The 26,642-nt window shown below is 45.0% G+C and overlaps 1 protein-coding gene across 13 annotated transcripts in view; it reads left to right on the top strand.

Moving 5' to 3' along the window:
- Positions 1-26,642, top strand: part of Hdac4 (histone deacetylase 4) — a 258,455-nt gene that overhangs the window by 148,887 nt on the left and 82,926 nt on the right. For 12 of the 13 annotated variants that reach the window (XM_087905520.1, XM_087905534.1, XM_087905529.1 and 9 more), the window contains 2 exons: positions 7,066-7,307; positions 22,975-23,125. In XM_087905520.1, the coding sequence (XP_087761646.1) occupies positions 7,066-7,307; positions 22,975-23,125 (393 nt within the window). Of the gene's footprint in view, positions 1-7,065; positions 7,308-22,974; positions 23,126-26,642 lie in introns of those variants that run through there. The other variant, XM_048441889.3, reaches the window with a different exon arrangement.

The raw sequence follows: 26,642 nt of genomic DNA, 5'->3' as shown, positions 1-26,642 counted from the left end.
TCAAGCATAATTTCTATTCTGGTGAATTGTTAACAAGGTTTCTTAGCATTACTTATAAGCATTGCAGTGAGGCAAAGAAAGTTGTTACAGAAGATCTCCCTGTCTGTGAGCCTCAGGGAATGCCACTGTATTGTGCCTGCTCCCTACAAAACATTCTTAGATGTTTGCCTTGGAAAGTGCTTTCGACATTTCCACCCCACCTCCTCCATATATCTGCACCTGCATGCTCACATGCACATTAAATAATTGTAATTCCATTTCAGACATCTTTGGAAGAGAGGATATTGCAGATAAGTCAGAATTTTGAGTGGAGTCTAGATAAGGCTTTTCAGTCTTTGTGAGTGATAGTTTTAATAAGTTGTGTGCTCTGAAGTTGCAAGGGAGGATGGAACACATGTGCAATTTCATTCACTTTAGAAATGTGCAAGAATAACAGTAAGAACATAATATGTCCTAAGTCCCACCCCTTAATAGCACTCAACCCAATAGCCAGTCTGGTTGCTAAACATGTGACCCACATCAAGGCCAGGAAAAGTTTAAGAACAGGCCATCATGTCCCATCAGAATAGAGCTGTTCTGAAACCTTTGTGGTTCAGAACTTGGGCCAACCCCAAGACTCCCTGTGACTGAGGACAGAACTGTTTGAATATCTTGAGATCTGCAACTAAGAGAAGAGGGACACGGGTCATTAGGACATAGGACATTGTAAAATACACCACCCACACTGCAAGACCACTCATCATTTTTAAAACTTAGACCAAAAGAGGGGGGGGGGAGTTAAGCACTTGTCCTGCCTATCTTATAAAACCCTCTGTCAGTGACAGAGAGCTTTTATAGAAAGACCCCAACAAACACATGAAGAAGCAACTGAAGAACTAGAAGAGTGCTATTGGCAGCAGACATGGTTAGCTGCTAACACCCACCTGGACTGTTCCAGTTGCCTGCCACCAGACACCCCAGCTCTTGCTGGAAAATCACAGCCAAATCTGCCAGGCCCTAAGAACAGTTGACAGAAAGCCAGGGCCGGAGTTCATTGATCTAGGCAAGCGTCCTCAGTAGAAGTACAGGGCAGGTAGCCAGTATCTCCAGCTGGTGTGTGTGTGTGTGTGTGTGTACGTGTGTGTGCGTGCATATGCACACATACTGGTGCTCATGTACACGTGTGTGTGTTCCTTCACATATGCTGGTACATATTACAGTGGCTTTGGGAGATACAGTTTTCTGGCAGTGCTTGATTTAACTAGGTCCTGATTCAAACAGAACATAAGACCCTAAAGAGTGGGGTGACTTTCTGATGCTGATAACATGGAATCCTTACTAATTTATTGGGATATGCTGACAGTATCTTATTGTTCTATAAGAATCTTCCAGAGACATTTGTCAGATGTGTACGGTTAAAATGGTGTGAAGGAAGAAGTATGGATAGATGTGGAGAAGGTATGCGAAGGACCCCGTGGAGGGGTCCATTGCACGGTTCTCTCTGATTTGTGTACTCTGAAAAAGCAGTTCTTTATTTTGTGTATGCATGTGTGTATGCATTTCTATTGTACTCATTGTGGTCAGAGGCTGGAACTCAGCTCTTCACATCCACACTCAAAGCCATTTCTCTGGCCTTGTTTTATGTGCTTTTGAAGTTGCCCCCAAACACTTAAAGATGAACATTCCAGGGAACGGTCATAAGCCAGCAAGAGTTAGAGTAACTCTCCCCCATCCCCATACAGGCAAATGTCAGTGAGAGGAAGCCATGGTTCCATAGTTGAAATATCTATTATTTTTCCCTGGAGCTGAATGAGTTATTCTTTACTGAGGCGACCCTTGGCTCTGGTGTGTTTCCTGAACAGAGCTGCTTTCTTTCTGTGTCCGTGTGATGGTGTGAAGTGGTGTCAGTGAAAGAGGAGTGACCCACGTAATGGAAAGCAGGATCTGGGAGGGAGAGCAGGAGGCTTTTCCTGTGGGAGGGCTTGCTCCCAGCAGACCTGTCTTTCTCCTTAGAGCACTGAATGTGGTCTTTGTGTCCTCACTGACGTCATAGTTCCAATTGTATTGATAAGCTTTTCAAAGCACAGCCTATGGAGGAGTTTTCAGCCCTCCATAGAATATTCCTGAGAATACAGGCAGTTTTGTTTTGATTCTGTGTTCTTTAAGAAGAGAGGATTTCGTTTTTTTCTCGTGGAGCCCTGGGTCAAAATCCCAGCAGCCTCTGTTGGGAACTTGTGGCATTTCCAGTGGTTTTGATACAGAAATAGCACAAGTCATTCTTGACGCAACTGCCAGGGCCATGCTCCCATGAGTGAATGGAGACCATGGCCTCGGTCTCTGCTACTGGCACTTGAGCTAGGCTACAGCCACGCCTCTTGGCCTCCTGATGATGGCTGTGGGGGTGGGCAGGCCATGTTCTCAGGAGCTCTTGGCCTAGTCTCCTTGCTTGTGTGGATTCCAGGCCTCATTTTGTGTCTGCCAAAGTGACCTTACTTGAGAGGAAGCTACAACAGTGGATGTGAGTTGCAGGTAACAAAGGACCTTTAATCTTCTGCTTCCTTTCAATTTCTGAAGCCAAGAGTGAAGTTCTAATTGGCACTTAGGGATGCAGGTCAAAACAGTGTTTCTGTCCCTTCCCAACACTTGGAAATGCTTCTTGCAGCTCACTGGCAGACTTCACTGAAGACAGCGTTGGCTCCCAGCACTACTCCCTCTGCTCTTCATGTAGAACAGTTGAGCCCAGGCCCACTGTGGACTTGAGGAGTGGTCTCAGTGGGCTCGCACATGGGTCTTTCTTGCTTCATGTTGCTTGAACTGTGGAAGTGATGCCCCTTTCTCTTCAACCCTCCAGTGTAGATACCTCCCAGAGATCTGTAGTCTGCACAGAGCCCAGGACAGGAGGACTTGGAACTAGCCCTGCCCTTGCTTTTTCCTCTTCAGCTGTTGGGGTGCTGGAAGTTAGGGAACAGGGAATGGCCATTATGCATTTCATGTATAAAGGAATGCAAAAGAAGATCTGGGCAAAAATTGACCTTTGGGTTGGATGATACCTGTACAGGAAGTTCAGATACCTTTGGGACAGTAAGCGTGTGTGACTCTTGAGTAAAGAGGGGGTCCAGCAGTCTTAACTTGTTCATCCTGCTAACATTTCATCCATCTTTCAGTCTGGCTTACAAATTTAGGGCACCTTAAATACCCAAGGTTGCAATTTCAAACACAGCTTTAAATGTAGTGCCTTAAGAACTAAAACATCAGTAAACTGAGCATATTGAGTGAAGAAGCAACAAAATTCAAAACAAGCAATACAATCTGCTCCACCTAGTCCTCAGCTTTAGTTTGTTACAACAAAGCTGTATTCAGTGCATGGCAAGCACCTTCGGAGTGCATCCTCCCCCATTCTTCAGAGAGTATACCCTGCCCACATTCAGTCACACATACTGACTGTTGTTCAGAGGACCCAGCGACCCTTTTACATTCCTTGGTGGGGTGCTGACCAGCCTTGACCCACAGGTCAGGAGCTACACTGGTTATGTTGCCATGGGAAGAATATCAGTGCTGTATAGTTGGCCTCTGGCTGAAGAAAGAGCTTCAGTTGTTATTGCACTCACATTAGTATCCTTTGGACCAAGTGTGAATGTGCTTTCCTTGTAACAGGCTCTAAGGCTAGCCTCAGTGCCAAAGTACTACTATAGAAATCACCCCAGCTGATTATCATTCTGCCCTATGACTGATAAGGAGCAGTTTAGCAGCCTGGTCTTGCCACTGCCTGGAGCTGCTCATCCCATCCCTAGCTGCCCTCTGCACACCCTGCCCTGCCAGCCCCTAAGCATTCAGTTCTGTACCAACTATGCCCCACAGAGGCCAGAGGAAGGTGTTAGATCCCTTGGAGCTTGAGTTATTATAGGCCGTTGTGAGCCACTTAGCATGAGTGCTGGAAATTGAAATCTAGCCCATTAGAAGGGCAGCAAGTGCGTTTAAGCTCTAGTCATCTCTCTAGTCCCACCATCCTTGTTACCAGTATATGGATACACTAGTAGAAATGATTGGCCTGTCATGTTCTTGAAGTTAACTAAAACAATTCTTTTAAAGGTTTTGTATTTGGTTTTTTAAAGAGATGTTAGGCATTCCTAATGGTACCTCTCTGTGAAAATTAGAAATGGGCAGATAGTGTGCTCTTGTGCTCAACATCTTTGATACAGCCTGTTAATATATAAGATCTTAGGTCATGTCAGCAAAATTATAGCAGGAGTCACACTTGCCCTCTTCCCCAGAGCGAAGTGAGGTAACACTCAGGAAAAGATAGTTTACAAACTATGAGACAGTGTCATGGTTTCATTATTTTTTCATGGGTTTTTATTTAAGCTAACCTAACACTGTTTAACTAGACACTAAGAATATATGATTGATTGATTATAGGCTAGTTTTCACCCCTAGTTGACTCACATTCTAAAATAAAGTGGCCATAGACTAAGCCCATCAAGGACCATATGTGTCTGTAACTAAGAAAGATGATGTGACTTATGCCAGGCAGTCAGGCGCAGACTAACTAGCTTGAGGCAATCTTATTTAACCATAAAATTGACAGGTTAAAGGATGATGTCTGTGAGTTCAAAATAGGAGATAGGTAAAACCCCAGCAAGAAGTACCTGCTGTTATCTGCTGTGCAGTCAGACAACACTGCCAGCCCCTGATGAAGAAGCTCGCCCTGAGACTCCTTCGGGAAGATATCCCCTTTAATTCCTTACCCTCTATAGTGTCTTATCCTTAAAAGAGAAACTGGGTAAACATGGAAATAATATTGTTTTATAATACCTGCATTGTTTCTATTTTTTTCTATCTTGTTTTATTTTGTAATAAAAGAGAAAAAAAAAAAGACAAAATGGAAAGACGAGTAAGCCAGTCCTTGTTCCTGTATGAGAGAGAGCCCTGTCCATGGAGCAAGCATACATCAGCTAAAAAGCTTCTAGTGTACCTAGCTTGAGCCAAGATACAGAAAGTGCAAACATCCCTGTAAGTAGCCAAAGCCTTGCCTCACTGATGATGAGGAGCCGAAGTCTTGGCTGAGCTTCACTGAGCTTGGTAGGAGAGGTTAGCTCATGGGCCACAGCAGGATTTTGTTGGACATGAGGATCTCCAGTTGCTTTATGGTTGCTTGGTGTTCTCATGGCTAAGCAGGCTGCTGGCCCAAGGCTTGGGTTTTCTTGGGTTCTGTCAGTCTAGTCTTGGAGGATTTAGTGGTGACCACAGGGCCAGATCACAAGCCAGGTTGGTGCAGGGACCTGGGATGGGAAGATGGTGACTTCATTGGGGAAACCAAGGGAGTCTACATTATGGCTATACCTCCGCCTCCTCCTTGGTCTCCTGGACTCTTCTCCAGGGGAGCTGTATCTTGAGGCAGAACACCAGGGTTCTGGTAACTGTTAGATCTCTTCCCATCTTTACTCTAGAAGGACAAGGAAGAATTCTGGGACCACGGATCCTCTGAGGCCAGTTTTGGGAGTTGCTGTGTGGGAGTGGCTACAGGAATGCCAGGGACCAAAAGAAACAGGCACCTTTCTTACTCAAGTCTGTGGGCTCAAGATTGTCAAACATGGCTTACCCAGGAAGAGGGCTTCAGGCAGGTCTTGGTCCAACACCCCCCTGCATTTGTGAGTAGAAAGCCCTAAGAATTTAGGAAGAAGAAAGGGTATAGGATAGCCATGATTAGAGAGAACTGTAGGCAAGGCCAAGTACATAAGGGCCAGGAGCTGGATGTCAGGCACCTACCACCAGTGCTGCACTTGAACTCTAAACTGAGTCCCTTCCAGAAGGCAGTGCACTTGCCTCCTTTCCTTGGACTCAGTGCTTGTGTGTGGGCAGAGGAAGCACTGCATCCAGGGCAGTCGGGAGGTAGGGTCTACAGGGCTTTTTTGCCTTAACCCAGTGAACATCTGCAGAGCTGCCTGTTGACAGGTACTGTAGTAGCACTTCACTGTGCTTAGACCATTCTAGTTCCAAGGAGCCTGTGCATAACACACTGTTCGTAAAGCCTCTGACAGGAGAGGGGCTGCTTCATCAAGTTGGTAGTTTATTCTTTTATTGTTAATTATGTTTTTAAAAATTTTGTGGTTTTGCATATGTGCATTTTGGGGGGTAGGTAGGTCGTGCATGCTGTGGCACACTTGTAAAAGTTAGAGGATAGCGTTCAAGAATTGGTTCCCTACTTCCATTGTGTGGATGCTGGGGATTGAACTCAAGTTATCAGGTGTGATGGCAGGTTCCTTTACTCACACACTTAGCCATCTCTCTGACCCTGTGTTGGTAACTTAAAACTTACCTTTCCTCCACATTGTCTCTCTTGCTTTAATTTGGAATTAATTTTGTAAGTAAGCACTGATACTGACTCAGCTTCTGCTTTAAGTCAGAATCACAAGTGGCCTCTCCTTGGCAGAATATGGGCTCAGTGTGAGTGCAGAAGCCACCCTGATGAACGCTCATGTTGCCCGCCAGGAGCACACTTTATTGGCTGCAGTCGGTTGGGTAAACATGTTTTTCAAGAGGGTTCTTATTTTACCATGGCAACAGGCTCTCCGCTTGAGTGTCTATCTGGACCACTTCTATGGCACACACTGTTCTTGAGTCTCATACATAGCTCTGCAGTGGCTTCATTAGGAAAAGGGGCAGAAGCAAAGTACAGGCGGTTTGTCCATCCAAGTACTGGCACTTGACTCCTTGCATGGCTAAGCGGAGCCTTTTACTCTAGTTTCCCTTTGTTGACTTTTCAATATGACGTCAGATGAGCCTTTGGATCTGCAATGGGGTCCTTTGAGAGTAGGGCCTCCCACTTTGGCAAAGGGTGGAGAGTAATAACTCGGTGCAAGTATGTATCCTAGCTAGATCTGCCACTGCCCTGAGATCTTTGTGCTTGAGGACAAAGCCCAGAATCCTTCAGCCTTGTACTTTGAGCCTGTCAGACCATTGGCCAAAGAACACCAGGTGCCCTTTTAGTTGTCATCTAGGCTTTACAGGGAAGAAGGGACCCAGACCCCAAGGCTAGCCTTGCTGCCTCAGTGACCCATTCTCTTCTTTGTTGTACTCTCTCCATAGTGGATGTGGCTACGGCGCTGCCTCTGCAAGTGGCCCCTGCAGCAGTACCCATGGACCTGCGCCTGGACCACCAATTTTCGCTGCCGTTGGAACCTGCACTGCGGGAACAGCAGCTGCAGCAGGAGCTTCTAGCACTGAAACAGAAGCAGCAGATCCAGCGACAGATCCTCATTGCTGAGTTCCAGCGGCAGCATGAGCAGCTATCCCGGCAGCATGAGGCCCAGCTGCATGAGCATATCAAGGTGAGAAGCATCCTTGGGCTCTGTGTCATACCTGACCTTCTGCTCAGGGTCTGTTTACTGGAGTGCTAAGACGTGTGGACCAGCTATCCTCTGGGTGACCCCTGCTTCTTCTTCCCCATGATTGGTGTGATTTCATCTAGTGCTGAGGTGTAGATAGGTGACAGCTGCCCTTTCTGTGCCCAGAATGGACATTACCCGTCTGGTACTTAGACCTATGGACCAGATACTTTCTGGGTGACACCTGCTCCTCCTCTGTCCCATCATCCATGGAATGCTAAGACCCGAGAACTAGATATATCCTCTGTGTGGTACGTGATTCCTTCTGACCCCAAAACCCAGTCTTACTCACAGAGTGTCAAGATCCAGGATCCAGGTGACCCTCACCATAAGATTGCTGCAAATGTCCTAGGCCTTATGGCTTCTGCAGAAGACACACAGTGTAGAAGTTGTCTTCCAAAAATGCATGCCCGGGTAGGAAAATGGCCAGTGGGTAAACAGGCAAAAAAGTGACGGACACCTCAGAGGACTCAGGGTTCATTGTGGTCTTTCTCAGATTTTCCCACTGACTTTTCATAATTGACTCCCCCACCCTCCGCAAAAGAAACTGTTAACAAAGACCTTTTTAATGCCTATTCTATACAGTTGCTTAATCTGATCCCAGAATTGAAGATTAAATAAGTTGGAAAGAAACATACATGTAGATGTTCTAGGGTAAGACTGTAAGCTAGGAATGTCTCTACTGAAGACCATGCTGAGCCACACTGTCCATTAGAAACTACATTTTGTAGTAGTCACATTAAAGCAAAAGCCTCCCTTACCAGTTGTACAAGTTGCCCACAGTTGTCTAACAAAATCACCCAACACATCATGGTTTCTACAACAGTGTTTTTTGCAGGTGAGGAACTCAAGAGTAGCCACTGGGTCCTGCCCTGAGTCTCATGTGATGCACTGTGTTGGTTAGGGTAGTGTCATCTGAGGCCTAGCTGGGCTCAGAATGGAGGTGTATGGTGGTTACTCACTTCTAGCAATGCTTTCCCAGAACCACCTTGCTCACCCAGTAGGACCAAGATGGAGCCCCTGCATCTATGACCCCTGAGCCTGGATTTTATTAACTATCTCTTCAGTGCCATCACCAGAGCAGTCTCATAAACAAACCATGGGAGGGTCCTCTGTGGCCATGATGTGGGTTGCTGAGGAGGCTGCACAGGACTGTTTCCTGGTTTAGATAGCAAATTACAGAGCCCTGCTTACCATGATGCACAGGCCCAGTAACAACTCTAGGTGCCTTTCAGGAATGTGTGTGCTGAGAACTATCTGGTTAGGCAGAGGATCTAGGAAACCTCATCCAGAGCTCTGAAAGCTGTCTGCAAGAAGGCCAGGGTCTTTGGTATTTGATGTTTGCTGTGTTAATTGACCTGGGGCTACTGCTGCTACTGCTAATTGCTACTTATCTGTTCTCTTGGGTTTGGGGTGGGCTGGTTGAGAACTCCCACCAGCACCAGGTTCTTCACACTCCCAATCCTTTCCTGCCTCCTAGGAGAGGCCAACATCAGGTCCAGGAAAGAAAGCCTTGCTGACAGTTTCTCAGAGCTCTGCTGTGGATGACCAGGCCCACTTCCCATGGGGCCCTGTTTTCCAGGACTAGAAAACAAGATGTTTTGAGGTTGGATGTTTGAGGTTGGCCTCGGGCAAGGGCCATGTGCCAACTTGAAGTCAGTAGAAGTCATTCCAGGTAATGGCACCCTACCCAGTGACCCTGGTGTGTAGGTGACTGAATGCCATCTCACCAGGCTGCCTGTCTTATTCTCTACAAGAGCCATAGCCTCACAGGGTCCTTGCCAGCAGCGTGCAGTGTGATGGAAAGACAGGGCTAGATGTGCAGTGGGAGGCTCTGTCAGGTGTAGGGAAGAGTAGCTTTGTGTTCTTGTTCTGTCAATTGATTAGATGTTCCCATGGTTCAAACAATAAGAGTTTCAGAAGGAAATCTCCCTGCCTATGTGAGTTTTTAGAGCAGTAGCAAGAAGTATAAACAAGACCATTAAGTTAGGGTCCCATCAGCCAGGGTGTCTTTGCTTAGCATTCAGGTGCCTGGTGTCAGCTCAGATGAGTCCCTGGGAGCATTCCTTTCTACCCCACAGTTCTAGACCACAGGAGAGATGCTGTAGGCCTAGAAACTTATGCTAGCCTTTGAGACAAGGCTTGAGAATCATAGAAATTTAAGGTTACATTTTTTGTGTGTTTTAATTCTTCATTAAAATTGAAACCATGAAAGCCTTTAGACTATATAATTGTGTCATTGCATTAGCAGTCTTTTGTTTTGATGGTTTAAACTCTCTTCATGCCATCATATTGTTAACGACACTTGGCAGTGGTGTTTGTCAGACAGATTTCTTGAACACACAATCTAATTAGTGTCATTAAATCATCAGTGAATTTGAATGGAATTTATAATTGGAACAAGAGTAGTTTTTAAAGTAAAACTTCAATTGTTAATTTGGGGTAAACAATGTCTTTCCAGGGGTTGTAATTCTCAGAATTACCCTATCCCTGCTATAAGCTCATTTCCTTGTAACATTAATTTCTCTCCAGCCCAAGGAGTGGGGGCAGGTGCAGGCTGAATGGAGAGGTAGTGTTATATCATTCGCTGGAAATTGCCCCTATAAAGTTGTTCAGACCCAGGAACAATGGAAGATCAAGACAGTGGCTTAGACTAGTTAGTTGTCTTGTGGGTTTTCAGCATTATTTTTAGTATTTAGAAGTATTCTTTACCCAAACAAGCAAACAAACAAAAAACCCCAACATGTTCTTAGTGTTTCTACTTTAAAAGTAGTGTGGGTTTAGCAGATAGCAGTGGACCCTGCCCCTCTGCTACTCCACAGAGACTTCAGGTCCCAGAGCTGACCTGAGGCACATGGCCAGCCTTATCCTCCATCAGAACTTTGTACAGAAATTCTCTCCTCTGGGGGAAGATTTGCACTGACTACATCCTGAATGTACATGTATGTGCTGCTCCTTCTAAGCCTGTTGTGCCTCATCTGTCCTTTTGGCTAAAAAATTAAATGGTTAATTACTGTGACTGTCATACATGCGCTGTGCAGCTGTTGGTTTTTCTGGCATTCATAGTTTCTTCCTTTCCTGTTACTGAGTTTCCTATGAAAATCCAGTCTCCCAACCTTGGGGACTGATGAGCAGTCTAAAATGAGTAACACAGGAACTGACTTTGCAAGACAACTTACTCAGAAAATGCCAAGATATACAGCCTAGGATAGACATAGATACACCCTGAGAAGCTGGGAGAGAAGCCACTGAAAGATCAGAGAACATCCACATTTGCTGTGGAGCAGAGAAAAGCTTCCACACTGCCATGATATAAGACACTTGTGCATGAGAACTTGCTGTGGGGCTGGTACTACAGCATGTTAGCTAGATGTCCAAAGCAAGACGCAGTGACCACTCCTCTTAGAGCCTGAAGGACAAGACCAGGGACACTCCTGGACCATCTGTCCTTACTTCATTGGCGTCTCTATCCTCTCCCACATTTCCTGCATGTCTTAGTTTGGGTTACTATTACTGTGATTAAACACCATGAACAAAAGCAAGTTAGGGAGGAAAAGGTTTATTTGGCTTGTTTTCACATCTGTAGTCTATCATCGATAGTGTATCAGAACAGGAACTTAGGACAGGAACATGAAGGCAATAGCTGATGCAGAGGTCATGGGCGAGTACTGCTTACAGGCTTGCTCCCTGTGGCCTACTCAGCCTGCTTTCTTATAGAACCCAGGACTACCAGCCCAGGAATGGCCCCACCCATATCAATCACTCATTAAGAAAATACACTACAGGCCTGCCTACAGCCCAATGTTACGGAAGCATTTTCTCAAGTGGGTTCCCTCCTCTTAGGTGACTCTAACCTGTGTAAAGTTAATAGAAAATTAGCCAGCACATTGCATATCCGTGACTGCTGGCATAGTCAGCCATCTCTGTGTGCCTTGTGGCTGTCTGCATTTCTTGCATTATTTTCTGTGTTGTTTTCAGTTGCATTGCTGATCTTTTAACTATCAGTGTAGGAGTACTCTTAATGAATAAGGGGCATTATTCCAGCTTCCACTGTTCATTCTCACTTGATACAAAGTAGTTACCCGCTTGTCATATCGTGAATCAAATGTTCTTTCTGAAGAGATTTAAAATACCACCTCTGTTCCTCTCATGTGCATATTTATATGTCTGCACCTGTATCTAGCTTGCTATATTCTTATGCTGGCACTGTGCAGTTCCAACGATACCCCATAAACTTGAGACTGACTGCTATGTCCTTATGCTGGTATTGTGGAGCTCCAGTGGTACCCACATAGACGTGAGACTGACTGCTACATCTTTATGCTGGTACCATGCAGCTCCAATGATACCCAAAAAGACTTGAGACTGACTGCTATATTCTTATGCTAACACTATGCAGCTCCAACGGTATTATACTGACACCATGCAGGTCCAGTGGTACCCACAGACTTCAGTCTGATTGCCCACCTCTCCACACCTTGTCCCTCTGCAAAGAATTTCCCCAGCTTGTGTGACCTGTTTCTTTCCCAGATGAACTTCACAACCATTCTCATGAAGTCTCCACAATTATGCTGGGAAATATTTGATATTATTAGGTAATAGTTTCCTAGTATTCAATTTGTACTCAAGAAACAAGTTATTTGATTCAAATTTCTACCCTAGTGAATCGTTTTGTTTGTTTGTTTGTTTGTTTGTTTCTTACTTAATTCATATAAATGTTTAATCTGGGATATTTTGTATTTTTGTTTTTATTGTGAATAAGTCTGTTTCTGCATTTTTATTTTTCCTGCTCGCATAGTGCTAGTGTATAGATGAGTTCTGGAGTTCACTCTTTGATGTTTTCTTGAATAGCTGGATAGAATTTATGATATTGACTTTTTTTCGTGTCTTCTGGATTACTGATGTTACCTACAAACAAAAATCTATTTCTTTTATTATTCTCCTGAATTAACTGAAATTTCCATAGTTTTGTGAGGTTATGGAAAAACCTCCCTGGCACCATGGGGCAGTCCCTGTTTTGAGGTGTGGGCAGCTGTGGAGGGTGCTGACTTGGATCCTACTATTGTATTCCTGTCAACCAAGACCGCCACGCTGAAGGACCAGCAGCATCAGGATGCCCCTTCCCATGCCCTAGTCTCCAAGATCTCTATAGTCCAAGAGGTAGAGAATACAATTCAAACTCAGGTAGTCGGCTCCAACAGAAAGGGACTTTGGTTTTGTGGCCCTAGAGATCAAGGTGCTGTTCATTCTGCTTTACTACAGGTGTAGTCACTTTCTTTACTGCTGTGACAGGTGTCTGACAAACAGCAATTTGAGGGATTTATCTCACCTCATAGTTGATAAAGAGATTCAGTCTGTGGTCAGTGAGACATGGTGGCAGCAGCACAAGGTGACTTGTTATTTTGGATCTGTCAGGATCAGAAAGAGACAAATTCTGATGCTCACCATTTTTTATTTTTTAATCTGGGGCTCCAGCCCTGGGAATGGTGCCGTCACATTCAACAAAGACCTTCCAACTGTTAAATCTTTCTGGAAATACCGTCATAGATGTACCCAGGGTTGTTTTCTTGGTACTTCTAAATCTCATAAAGTTGACAGTAATGATTAGTCTTCAAACTACTTATTGTTCCAAATAGCCAAGGACTTGTTGCCTGTGGTGCTATCATGGTTGGGAAGGACCCTGTGCCTCTACCTGCTGCCTGGGAAGTCATGTCCCTGGTTACCTGGTCAGTCTTATGCCCAAAGGAGTGGTATAGATCAGCCCCATGCTTGGGGTTCTCTGTGACAGACCCAACTTCACCTGCTGCCCAAGGACACTGATGGCCACTCTGGTGCCATCCTGACTATGCCTCATTTGTACCAGGAGCTCCAGGGTTCTGTGCATCAGGCTTCATGTTCCCAAATGTCCTTTAACTCTTCTTTCTCCTCGGATTGTGATGTCTACAGACAAGAGTGAGCTTCCAGTGTTTTTCCAGGTAACTGTGGAAGTTAGTAATCCTCACAAAATCTTGATATGGTAGGACATAAGCAGTTAACATTGGCCATTTTTTGCTACCTCTCGCCATCAGTTGTATGGCTATCCCAGGTTCTCTGACACCTTCTAAGTATTAGGATGATGAGGTCTAGGCCTGTTGGCACCTAAAGGGTAAGCTACCATGGACAGGAGAGTACAGCGCTGAACTAAAACTTGAAGGGAAAGCTGGAATTAGGCCGTTGATGGGTAAGGAGATGCTTGGAAGAGCTCTATGCTCTAGGAGGTGCACAACCTCCCTGAGAAAACACACACACACACACACACACACACACACACACACACACACACACCACCACATCGCACCCTAAAAATGCAGGCTTCTGTGCTGCTTTGAGTCTCTGTCCTTGTATCATCTTATATGCTGCTTCTGCAATTTTTGTCCTCCTGACCACCTCCATTGTTCTTGATACCCTGTACCCTAGTGATACTGTAACTCTGGCCCATGGGATACCTCCTATTCCATCCCTGGAACAGGCTCCCCTACTGGCTCTCTCCTCCCTTACTGCTGGACCGCACACGTGCTTGTCTTTTAACACTTGAGTGTCTGGGTTCAGGTAGGGATGGTGAAGACAGATCCACTGGAGTGCTGCTTACTACTGGGTATGCCTGGAAGGATACATTGTTTCCAAGGTACTATAATGAGATTACTTTTGGATTTGAGCCACTCGGTCCAGTGAGTGAAGATGGAAATGGTTTTTTTATTGAGAGCCTTGGGACATTTTAACCCCAAATGCTCCTGGACAAACAACATATATCCTGCCAGTCAACAGCTTCACACCCATGGATGACTTTATTTCTTTGCTCTGTTATATCTGCCAGCTAAAGAGCATAATGGTGCCTGCCCTGTGCTTATCTCAGGAAAGCACATGAGATTCTACCTTAAAGGCTCTCTGAGCATCTTTGAGTATAGCTACAGAGAAGCATGCATATTGAGCTTTGGTGGCTTTAAGGAAACAAATGCCCAGGTCCATCAAGACAGACAAGACTCAGCACAGCAGTCTGACTATCTCATCTCTTCTTCCTCACACTCTGCTCCAGACTTGGATTTCACTTTCTTCCAGAGTGTGCTTGATTTATCCTGGTTTTATCTCCAGTATCTTTTTTAAGCAACGTGAGGGTAGGTGGCAAGGAGACTGTTAGTCTACATCTGGGTAGACCAGTAGGCCTTTCACAGTACAGAATGTGTGGGAACAGGCAGGCCAGCTGTACTCCAGGACAGGCTGATTTGGGGGCTGGTCTAATCTGTACCATCACGGCCACTCACGATCTTGAGCAGAATCCATCTGTAGCAAAAGTCTGTGTGCAGTAGTGTAAGGGAAGAATGATTATGTATTGCTTAGCTTGGCTTGAGTCCCACAGTGGTGGTGCAGAGCATGTGGGCCTGTGCCCATAGGGGCTGCACTGCTATTGCTCTTGCCAGCTGGCCTGTCCCTACTGACTCCCATCTATAGTGTGGCAACTTTCATTCTCTTCTTCTAGTCCATGATACTAACATGTTAAATATGACATCTAGCCAAACTGGGTCTCTGTGGCTCATAACAGAGGTGACAGTGGCCCTTCTCTGGCTGTTCTTTGTTGACTCTGGCCATCAGATGCGTAACTGTCCTAGGTTCATTGACAACCTTCTGTTACTGCCGGCATCCAAAGAGTGAGCATTGAAGGTACTGTGGCCAGGAGCATGCTGTGGAGACAACATCAGTGCATATATTCACTCTGGGAAACAGGCAGGTGTAGGTTTCCCGGCCACTCAGACCTAAATAATCACACAGAAACTTTATTAATTACAACACTGTTCAGCCAATGACTCAGGCATATTTAACCAGTTATGGTGTCTTTCTTCTTCGACAGCTACTTGGTGTCTCCCTGACTCTGCCTATTTTCTCTCTATATCTTTGTTGGGATTTCTCGTTTGACTTTACTCTCCTAAGCCAATGGCCTAAACAGATTTTTTAATAACCAATGATTATAAAACACATTCTTAGCATACAAGGTGAAATCCCACATCAGGCAGGTGGGCCATACATCCAAAATGTGAAGGGGGTATGCAATATACATTTTACTGGTAAATTGTCATGTTTTGTGTGAGCTCACTTAAAATCTGGCTCTGAAAGTGGATTTCCCTTTCCCATTTCAGATCCAAACATGTTAGTCTCAAAGTGCCTTTTGTCTGGTGATAGGTTGATTCCCACCCCAGCCCCCGTGACTGAGAACATAAAATACTATGTTGAGAACAGCCAGGAGGTAACCTTTTGCAGAGTAGGCCACTGTTGTTTGTCTCCTAATGTACAAGTGCCTGCAGAGGGAACAGGGAACTGGAAAGTTAGTCATGGAGAGAAATCTCAATCAGGAGCTCCAACTGACTAGCTCCACCATCCCATTTGGTTTCTGCTAGATGTGGTGAACAGAATTTGATGGTTATCTATCTGCCACTGTTTATTCTTTTATTGGAAACCTCACCCAAGGGGAAGGGACACTTTGCTCCACTATAGACATTCTTAGTTGGGAACTCTAGCTGACTGCCTTAGTGGGGCTTTCCTCACTGGTGTTTTCTCTGATGCTGTGCATGCCCAGTTTGATGGTGATTTATAGTCTATCTGTTGTTTCTATCTATTTGCTACTTGTTATTTATCCTTTTGCTTGCTATATACTTATTAAACTCACTCATTCAAAACAACAAGCATAACAATTGTAGTACATTCTTCAGATCCTACAGACCAGCTGTTGAGTGTCGAAGTCTGTCCCTAAGTGTCAAAATGGGTCAGGGATCAGCTTTTACTGAAAATATTGAATATGCTTAAAGGGCTCTACAAATCTGACCACACATTATTGTTGGAAGGAGCTGCTTGTTGGTTCCTGGCCACCCGGCTATCTTAGACCCAAAATCATCACACAGAAACTGTATTAATTAAATCACTGCTTGGCCCATTAACTCTAGCTTCTTAATGGCTAACTCTTACACATTAATTTAACCCATCTCCATTAATCTGTGTATCATCACATTGCAGTGGCTTACCAGCAAAGTTTTGACATATCTGACTCTGGCAGCAGCTCCATGGCGTTTCTCGGACCCGCCCTTCTTTCTCCCAGAATTCAGCTTAGTTTTCCCCGCCTACCTAAGTTCTGCCCTATCAACAGACCAAGCCAGTTTTCTTTATTTATTAATGGTAATCACAGCATACAGAGGTAAATCGCACATCACAGTATTTCTCTTGAGACCCAGTAATGTGAAGAAGTTTGTTTAATGTCTATGGGTAGTTTTGAGTCTAGATTTCCTGTATTGCTGAGCTAGATGTCCTGGCCTATAGGTGATTTGCTTATGCTTAGTTTCACATGTGGTGTTAATTTTGCGGGGTTTTGTTTTTGTTTGTTTGTTTCTCGAGACAGGGTTTCTCTGTAGTCCAGGAGCCTGTCCTGGAATTCTCTTTGTAGACAAAGCTGGCCTCAAACTCACAGAGATCCACCTGCCTCTGCCTCCCAAGTGCTGGGTAAAAGGAGGTACCACCACCACCTGGCTTACTTTCCTATATATATATAATTATTTTATGTTGTTTGGTGTTTTACCTGTGTATATGTCTGTGTGAGGGTGTCGTAAGCACTGGAACTGGAGTTATAGACAGTTGTTAGGTACCATGTGGGTGCTAGGAATTGAATGCATGTCCTCTGGAAGAGCAACCTGTGCTCTTCATTACTGAGCCATCTCTCCAGTCCCTTGGTTTTACTTTTAATCAGACAAACACCCTTGACTTTTTAAATGTTGTCAACTTAGCAGGACCTGGAATCACCTAGGAGACAAACATCTAGGCATGTCTGTGATGGAGTTCTAGATTGTGTTCATTGAAAATTGGGAAGATACACCCTAAATATGGACAACTCTGTTTCACAGCCTGGGGTCCTGAACTGAATAAAAAGGAGAAAGTAAGCTCAGTACCAGCATTCATCTCTCTCTCCTTCCTGACTGGTCCCCACCAGTGTCATAGTGGCTCAAAACTGAGCATTGACTTAAAAGCGAACTGTTCTAAGTTCCAGTTAGAATAGTAGGGCTGCCATTGCTGATTTTGTTAGAAAAATTTGGCCATGTGTCTCACTTTTCTATCACTGTGATAAGACACCATAACCAAGGCAATTTATAGAAGAAAGAGCTCTATATTTCTTTTTTTTCCATAAAAGAATTTCCTGTTCCTACTGTAGTCATTTGTACACTATGAGACAAACAGCAATAGCCCCCTCTGCAAAAGGTTTGCCACCTGGCTACTCTCAACGTAGTGTTTTGTGCTCTCTGTCACCGAATTGAGGGACTCACAGTTTTAGAGGGCGAGTCCATGACTGTCATGAGAAGTGTGGTAGCAGGCAGGCATATTATTGGAGCAGTTCTGAGAAGGCACATCTTGAGGTACAGTCTACAAGGCAGAAAGAGAGCTAACGGAGAATGGTGTGGGTTTTGAAACCTGTCCCTAGTGGCACACTTTATAATCCTTCTCAAACAGTTCTACTAGAGACCAAGTGTTCAAATATATGAGCCTATGGACCATTCTCATTCAAACCACTACACTGTGGTTTCTTATTTTAAACTGTTTCATGGTGTTGATGTTTGAATCTGCCCAAGATCTCTTCTTAGCAATTCTCCCCCTGCCATGGGCATGGTGATGAGTTACTATGTGCAGACAGCTAGGTTTTACCCACTATAAAATCAGCACTTGCAGAAAGCCTATTATGGACTGAGTTTTACACGCCAGTGGTGTCTACATGTGTATGTCAGCCTTCTCCCTGGACAGTACAGGCCCTGCCTTGGGGAGCTGAGGAAGGAGTGCCTTGTGACAGATTATTGTGTGTGATCAGGAGAAAAGTTAAGATCAAAGGGTCCTAAGGTGCAGAGGGTCACTGTTAAGAGTGTCCCAACTGTGCTGAACTGAAGAGCACAGATCTGGTTAGTCCATTCTGCCCTGGCTATGTGACTGTCAAGTGCAGAACATCTCAGTAGTCTAAAGTTGTGGCACTCTCACGGGGCCAGCATTGTGGCTGTGGTGTGTCTTTGGGAATCTGGTCGTTATTCATCTTCTAGAATCTTTACTGTGCTACAGTTTTCCTGGACTTCTATGTCTCATGTATTTCAGATTTGTGTGTCTTTGTGACTGTAGCAGGAAACTCACCTCCCTCTTGGTTCCAAGGGAGAGTACTGTGAGTCTGTTCAGCAGTGGCCCACTCGCTCCCAAGTTTGGTGACTCTGAACAAGGCTAGGTGTATGGGGCTATTTTTGTTTTTGAAATGGATGATTATAAACTTAATTACGCAGTTATTTTTAAAATGCCACCATATTTGTTTTCTGAAGGTAATTAAAGCAGGTAGAGTTACCTGACGCCAGTTGCCTAGTGACAGCTTGTAGGTGCCATTCCACCTTTAAGCACTCTATAAACTTCCTTATTGGCAGAGTTATTTTGGCAACTCTATAGTCCATGGTGTTTTCCCCAAAACGCCATGGGAGCAGTCTCTTGGAATGAAGCTAATAGAGGATATGGCTTAATCTCCATGTCTTTACTTTTGGTGTACAGTATTGTAATTTGATTTTCCTATAAAGAATAGGAAAATGTCACTCTTCTGAAGTTATTTACTAAGTCCTGAAACTGGGTTCAGTTCTCGGTACAAATGGCCAGAAGAAATCTAGATCCCAACTGGTGTTAGACCTATCCATACTGTTTGCTAGTAACAAAGATAGCTAAGTTAAGATATTATTTTGAGACTGTAAAACTCTTGGGTTTGGTCTCTCATCCCATCCATCCAGCTAGGTTGTGTCTCCCTGACATCTTTCTCTTGACTTCAGGGTAACACTTACCTATCCTGTAAGATACCATTCTCATTGGGGGATGTCTTTCAAAATCAGACTCAAGGTAAAGATGGTGAAGTACAGTTATCAACCTCACACCAGACCTTTAGAGTGTTGTCACAACCCCTAGTCAATTGATCTTCATTGTGGAGCAATCCTGCAGCCCAGTGGAAGCATGGAGAAGGCAGCTAGCAAAAGGCAGGCTAAATCAGGCCAGGCAGCTGGCCTGCCCATTTTTCCTTCCTGCTGTACCCCCTCACAGCCTTCAGAAGCATGCTGTCTCTCAGAAGATCATTTTGGTGACTGTTGGAAATATAAACCAGAGAGCCAACAGTCTGACCTGCTGGCTCCTCCTGTGCTTATTGGTGCTGGACACAATGTGAGGCCTTCTGCAAGTGGCTTTTCTGTGGAAAAGGTACTCTGAGCAGGCCCACCCCTGCCTGGACACAGTTTTCCAATGTTTTCCCACTCCCTTTCCTGAGCTACTGTGGGAGTGCCTGTCCCCCTCTCCTGACTACAAATAACCATTGCCCATGAATATTCTTAGTGAACATGTTTATTATAGCTATAGCTGGTTTTCTCACGAGAGTCCTTGCAAATCCCCTCAGACAAGGAGTATGGGGCTCCTGCGGGTGACTACAGTTGCAACTGAACAGCTCTAAGAAGTTCTGTGAGGCTCTAGCGTCAGACTGCTTCCATAGCAACAGGGAAGTAAGGTCAGGGATACCTGCTCTGCAGGTTGTGGAGACACAGCACAGGTAAGGACAGAACTGTTGTCTGTGTTCTAAGGTCTAGGGCTAGCCTCAGCCCCTGTAGTAGATATAGCAACCTGAGAATTTTCTGGCTCTCCCAGTCTAGACCCAGAGGGCAGTGCCTAGCACCTCCTGTATTATGCATGTGGCATAAGTAAGCTGGTGGTCCTGTTTGTTTTGCTCATGAAGTTCTTAGGTTTCACTAAAAGTAATTTCGTGTCTCAATGCCTGTATTCCATGTCTAGGGTCACAGGCTTGATTGTTGAAGTGGATAAAGAATGTTCACCTTATAAAATTATGCAATTGCTATCACATTCTTGATGTGACGTGACTTGAACTTCACATGGAATGAACTCAGAGCAGTTTACAGCCCCATCTCTTCAGTCTACCCAGTGCTGTAGTTGACTGTGGAAGCTGGTGTCAGATATTGTCCTGGGAAATCCAGCCAGGGAGCTGCAAGGCCTGTGGCTAGAGAAGGATACATTCTAAGCCTCTGTGCAGCTTGGACACTTTTGGAAGCATGGACTTTGAGAGGTGTGTATTAGGTTAACTATGGGTGGGCTAGCCTCCTGGCTTCCTCCTAGATTGGGGAGGATTCCCCAGGTGACTCCCTGGAGCTGGCATGGTACACACAGCACTGCCTGCAGTGTCTGAATGCTGGCCAGGCTCCTCTTTTGAGTAGTCACTCAACACCATTTTGGACATGTCTTGAGTACACCCTGTCTGTTTTCCATAAAGCCTTGCTGGAGACCACGAGAGGCAGCATCCATGAAAGGCAGCCATCTTCACACTCTTGTACACTGAAAGCACATCTGCACACATTTTGTGTGCTAGTTCATATTCATGCATAGGTTGAAGGCCTAGCTGTTTGCCCATGTGAGCATCATCAAAACCCTGCTTAGGAGACAAAACCTTCACCTCAGTTTCCTTCTTTGAACTGCTCTGTCTTAGTCAGGGATCTCTAAAGGAACAGGGCTGATACACTAGATATATGTATTTTAAGGGGTGGCGGCTAATAGATTGTCTTGCAGACTGTGGTCTGGTGTCCTCATAACAAAAGGCCAAGAAAGCAGTAGTTGTTCAGTCTGAATGTCTCAGCAAGCCCAGTCTGAGACAGAAGTCCTGGAGGATTCCTGCTTTTTAGTTGGAATCCCAAAGAAGTAGGTTCTAATACTGCCAAAGAAATGAATGTCTCAGCAGCAAGACAGATGAAGTTGCCAGTGAGAGTGAGGGCAAGCAGGCAAAAGCAAAGTTTCCTTCTTCCATCTCCTTTGTGTGGGCTGCCACCCTAAGAGTGGGTCTTTCTGCTTCAAATAATCTGATGAGGAAATCTTTCACAAAACCAGGCATGTTGGTACACACCTTTAAACCCAGCTCTCTGGAAACAGAAGTGTCTGAGTTCTAGGTCAGTCTGGTCTACATTGTGAGTTCCAGGACAGCCAGGACTATGTCTCCTGTCTCCAAAAATTAAGGAAGGCCCAACAGCTTAGGGTTTCAGTTGCTTCCAGATGTAGTCAAATTGGCAAGCAAATTTAGCAGATTAGCATCACAAGCTCCTCCTAGGCTCCAAAGGTCCCAAGCACTGGTTGGTTTCCTGTTATTGCTATATTCTGTGCAGTAGCCTGCACAGTCTTGAGTGACTGGATGTCCTGTTCTGCACTGTCTCCATACTTAATCACCAATCACTCACTCCAGTGAGCACATACTGTGCCAGATTTTTTTTTTTCATAGAAAGTTCCACGGGCCACCTGGTTGCCAATTTCTTGATCACCGCTCCCTGCCACTCTTCTTTCCATGAGAGAGCAACACCATAAAAGTACCCATGCCTACAGGGTGTCCACCCACTAATGCAATGAAAGCTAGAAACAGTTCTTAGGCCAAGGGAAGAGGAGCCAATGGCCCTGCTGAAGTAAGAGACCCTGAGAGGCTACATGCTCAGGCGGGAGGTAGGGTTCTTGTTTACCTTTTGCAGTACAGTGACAGGGATTTTATGGGTGGGGGCAAGCATTTTTCCCATTCTTTTTTGACCATGTCTAAGAATTTGTACTTTGTTTGTGCCTCGGCATCTGTAGTTGACAGGTTGCTACAGTCTTCTGAATTGATGACAGTATGTATTCTCCTATAGTTTATCTATGTATCATTAACCCTGCAGTCTCTCTTCTTTACCTTCTGTACTTAACTATTTCTCATACGAACCTTGCATTTTCATGCCATATTTTGAATATTTCATGTCATATTTTGAATCTCTAATGTCTACATAAAGATGCCGAGACCTTAGGTGTGCTATGAAGTGCATTTTCATGTGGGTAGGTAATGCATATCTTAGAATGTCCCTCACTTTCCTCCCCATCTCTCTGCTCCCACACCAGCTTCTTATCTTTGTCATGTCATAGTGGTCTTTCCTACTCTAGACGTGGAAATAGTGATACTGACTTCTCCATGCTCTTGCCCGTGTCACTTGATACCCTGTTGAATTTACCTGTTTCTGACTCAGCCTTGTGCTTTTGCCTGTTGATAACTAATTCTGCTTTGTGGTAGGCAGCATTCCCTCAGGTGAATGAATACCATTATCTGTATGTTCACCTCAAGGAACTTGGACTTGCCTCTGGGCCTGCCATGTGTGTTCCAGGCATACTCTTAATGTGGTGTCTTGGTGGATGAACCCTTAAGGTAGAATATCAGAATTCTTCCATGTCTAATAAAATGTCCAGCAGTTGTGCAAACTGGCTTCACTATTTCAACTGTCTGGGGATATACTCAAAGAGCATTTATACTCAACAAGGTCACCTACTCCTCCTGAGTACTATGCACAGATCCAAGGCTGTTCTGTGAATCTTGCCCTTAAAGGAATTTTAGGCTTTGATAACCTGTCCTCCTCTAGCCACCTTAGATGAAGGGAAGGTAGGCCAGGTGGCACCCTGGGAACCCTAGTCAGGGAGTGGTGGGCTGGTTCCTGGGTGTCCGTGGGTCTCCAGGACTCTGACCTCTGTCCTCCTCTGCCTGCAGCAGCAGCAGGAGATGCTGGCCATGAAGCACCAGCAGGAACTGCTGGAGCACCAGCGGAAACTGGAGCGGCACCGGCAGGAGCAGGAGCTGGAGAAGCAGCACCGTGAGCAGAAGCTGCAGCAGCTCAAGAACAAGGAGAAGGGCAAAGAGAGTGAGTGCTGGTGGGCACAGTGAGGACTCAGGACACCCCCACCTGACCACTACCTCTGTTGCCTCTGCTGCTACCCCAGGCAGCTCTGGGGGGCTTGTCACCCCATGTAGGAGTCATCAGTGTCTTCCTTGTGATTATTTCGGGTCACTCTCATTGGACATAAAGGCAAACCAGTGACCCTGCTTTTGACTTTATCCAGGTGTCAGGAAGGACTCAGTATCAGCCTCAGTGCAGGGTCATTCTGGGGCTCCCATGTTGACTCAGGCATCTCAAGGAACTTGGACTTGCCTCTGGGCCTGCTATGCTTGTTCCAGGCATACTCTTAATGTGCAGATGCACAGAATATTAAAGCCATAAATATTACCTTCTGACTCTGAGATTTTCTCTATGTTTTCTTTGGATACATTTTCTAAGTGTCCCTGAAATACGTGTCAGCCTATAGGTGGACTTGTAGATGAGGGTACAATTCATGTGTGGCTTTGAGGCTCACTCGTCCCATGGTTTTTCTTGTTGATACAGAGATTGATGTGGTTGACCATCCCAAGGAGAGCCCTATTTGACAGTAGCCGAGAGACTATTGATAACGCATTGTTGCTTAGATCTACCATGCAGACTGTATTAGTTACTTCCAGTTGCAAGGATGGAAATACCATGACCAGAAACAACTAAAGGAAAAATGAATTCATTTTGGTTTATGATTCCAGAGTCTGAGTCTGTTGTGGCAGGGAAGATTAGGTTAAGACAAAAGAAGCAGGAAGCAGGCTGATCATATTTCAACCACATGGGAGAGAGGATGAGCAGGAAGTGGGATGAGGTTGTAAACCCTCAGATCTCACCTCCCCAGTGACATACTTCCCCTACCAAGGCTGTAACTCCTAAAGGTTCTGTAACGTCCATGTGCATCACCATACATGAGCCTATGGGTAACAGTTCTCATTCAAACACCACATGGACAGACCCCCAAAATCCTTTATCTGCAAACACTGAAAATGGCTAGCCATCTTTACAAATCATTGTAACAAATTTTTGTATGAATTTTAATCTCCATCTGTACCACATAACAAGATGCATATGCTTAAAACATTCTTGTAAAGTCTGTTATTTGACGTTGTTTGAGAATCATTTTGGCATGTGATATACAAAGTTGCAGACAGATATGTCTGTGACAACAAGGAGTAACCTGGGAACTGGCATACTAGCACCTAGGGACCATGCACCCAGCAAAGAATCCAAGCAAGGGCAGTTGGACTGCGAGGCCTTTGGGCCTGCCTGTCTTTAGCCTTCCCCGGTACTGCTGCATCAATCATCTTAATCCAGCTCTATAGTGGTCCCTTGGCATCTAGTGCTACTTTCCCCTGGCTGCCACTGAGGTGCAGTGTGAGCCTCTGACTGGCCTGGCAGAGCTCCCCTTCCAGGATGTGTTCAGTCAGGTCCTTTGCCTGTGCTTCAGGAAAGAGAGCTCCCTTTGCCTTGGTGTGGAGCTACTCCTTGTGTGTTATGGAACAGAGCTCCTTGTGAGTTGTGTGCATTGTCAACTCCTTTCTACCTTCGAGTGCCAACTTTTTACTCATAATAGTGTTTGTTAAGCACAAGATTCTCAGTTCTAGCTTAGTCCAGTTCCTCAGTTTCCTTTGTGTACTTTTACGTTGTGTTTTAGAAACCCTTCATTTCTCCTAAATCATTTTGCAGCATATTTGAGTAGTTTCCCCACTTGGGTGAACATCCATTTTGCTGGAACTGGGTGTGTGTGTGTGTGTGTGTGTGTGTGTGTGTGTGTGTGTGTGTGTGTGTTGTGTAGTTTAGGATGTGCATCTGGCCCCTCAGGTATCTCTGAGAACTGATGTCTGCACCCATGTGTTTCCATGCTTCCTGTTGGTGACATCAGTCCTTGTTGTTATTGCGCCAGTGCTTGTAGTTTCAGTCACCACAGCTTGGAAGTGAGCCCTGAGCACTATGCTAATCTTCCTGCTTTCCAATTCTTCTTTTTTTTTTTTACTTAGTTAACATTTTTTTCATTTATTTTACATACTAACCACAGTTTCCTCTTCCTCCTCTCCTCCTATTCTGCCCCCACCCCGACTCCTATCTTCCCCTTTCCCCATTCACCCACTCCTCCGCCATCTTCATTCAGAAAGGGGCAGGCCTCCCATGGGTTTGAACATAGCATAGCACAACAAGCTGAGGTAGAACCGAGTTCCTCCCCCTGTATAAAGCCTGGCCAGGGTAATCCAGCATGGGGAATAGTCTCCCAGAAGCCAACTAAGCACCAGGGACAGGTACCTGCTGTCACTGCAGACCAAACTTCATAACTGTCACACACATCCAGAAATGCTAGATCGATCCCATGCAGACTCCCTAACTGTTGGTCCAGAGTCCATGTGCTCCCATGAGCTCAGGTCAGCTGTTTCTGTGAGTTCCTTTGTCATGTCCTTGAGCCTACTGGCTCATACAATCCCTTCTCCCTTTATTCAGGAGGTTACCAAGAGCTTGGCCCAGTGCTTGGCTGTGGATCTCTGCATCTTCTTCCATCAGTTACTGAATAAAGGGCTCTCTGATGACAGTTAAGGTAGTTACCAATATGATTACAGTCGATGGCCAGTTCAGGCACCCTCTCCACTATTGATAGAAGTCTTGGCTGGAATCATCCTTGTAGATTCCTAGGAGTTTCCCTGGCACCAGGTTTCTCCCTAACCCCAAAAATGTGCCCCCCATCAAGATGTCTCTTCCCTTACACTCCCCCTCCATCCCATCCAGAACCTGCCTCCCATGCCCAGGTGTCCAACCTTCTCCCTCAAGTTCCCATCCCCTATCCCTCCCATTTTCACCACCAGTTTACCTAGGAGATCTCTTCTATTTGCCCTTCCCAGGGAAATCCATGTATCCCTCTTTGGGCTCTCTTTGTCATCTAGCTTCTCTGAGGTTGTGAACTGTAGTTGGTTGTCTTGTACTTTACTCATAATGTTCATATATGAGTGAGTGCATACCATGTTTATCTTTATGGGTCTGGTACCTCACTCAGAATGATTTTTTTTTCTAATTCCATCCATTTGCCTGCAAATTTCATGAGGTCATTGATTTGTACAGCTCCATTGAGTAAATGTACCACATTTTCCTTCAGTTAAGGAGCATTTGATTGTTTCTAGGTTCTGGCTATTATGAATAATGGTGCTATGAACATAGTTGAGCAAGTGTCCTTGTTATGTGATTGATCATCCTTTGGATATATACCCAAGATTTGTAAAGCTGGATCTTGAGGTAGATGGATTCCCATTTTTCTGAGAAACTGACATACTGATTCCCAAAATTTGTACTCCCACCAGCAGTGGTTTTTCACTCCCTAAACCACATCCTCTCCAACATTAGCTATCATCAGTATTTTTGATTTAACCATTCTGACAGGTATAAGATGTTATCTCAGTTCCCTCATGACTATGAATGTGTAACAGTTTTTAAGTATATTTTGACCATTTGAGATCCTTCTGTTGAGAATTCTGTTTAGGTTTTTTTTAATTGGCTA

Source organism: Myodes glareolus, chromosome 1, assembly GCF_982192425.1.
Source record: "Myodes glareolus chromosome 1, mMyoGla1.1, whole genome shotgun sequence".
NCBI lineage: Eukaryota > Metazoa > Chordata > Mammalia > Rodentia > Cricetidae > Myodes > Myodes glareolus.
Note: the sequence above shows the minus strand (reverse complement) of the source record. Positions and strands in the feature narration are given on the sequence as shown.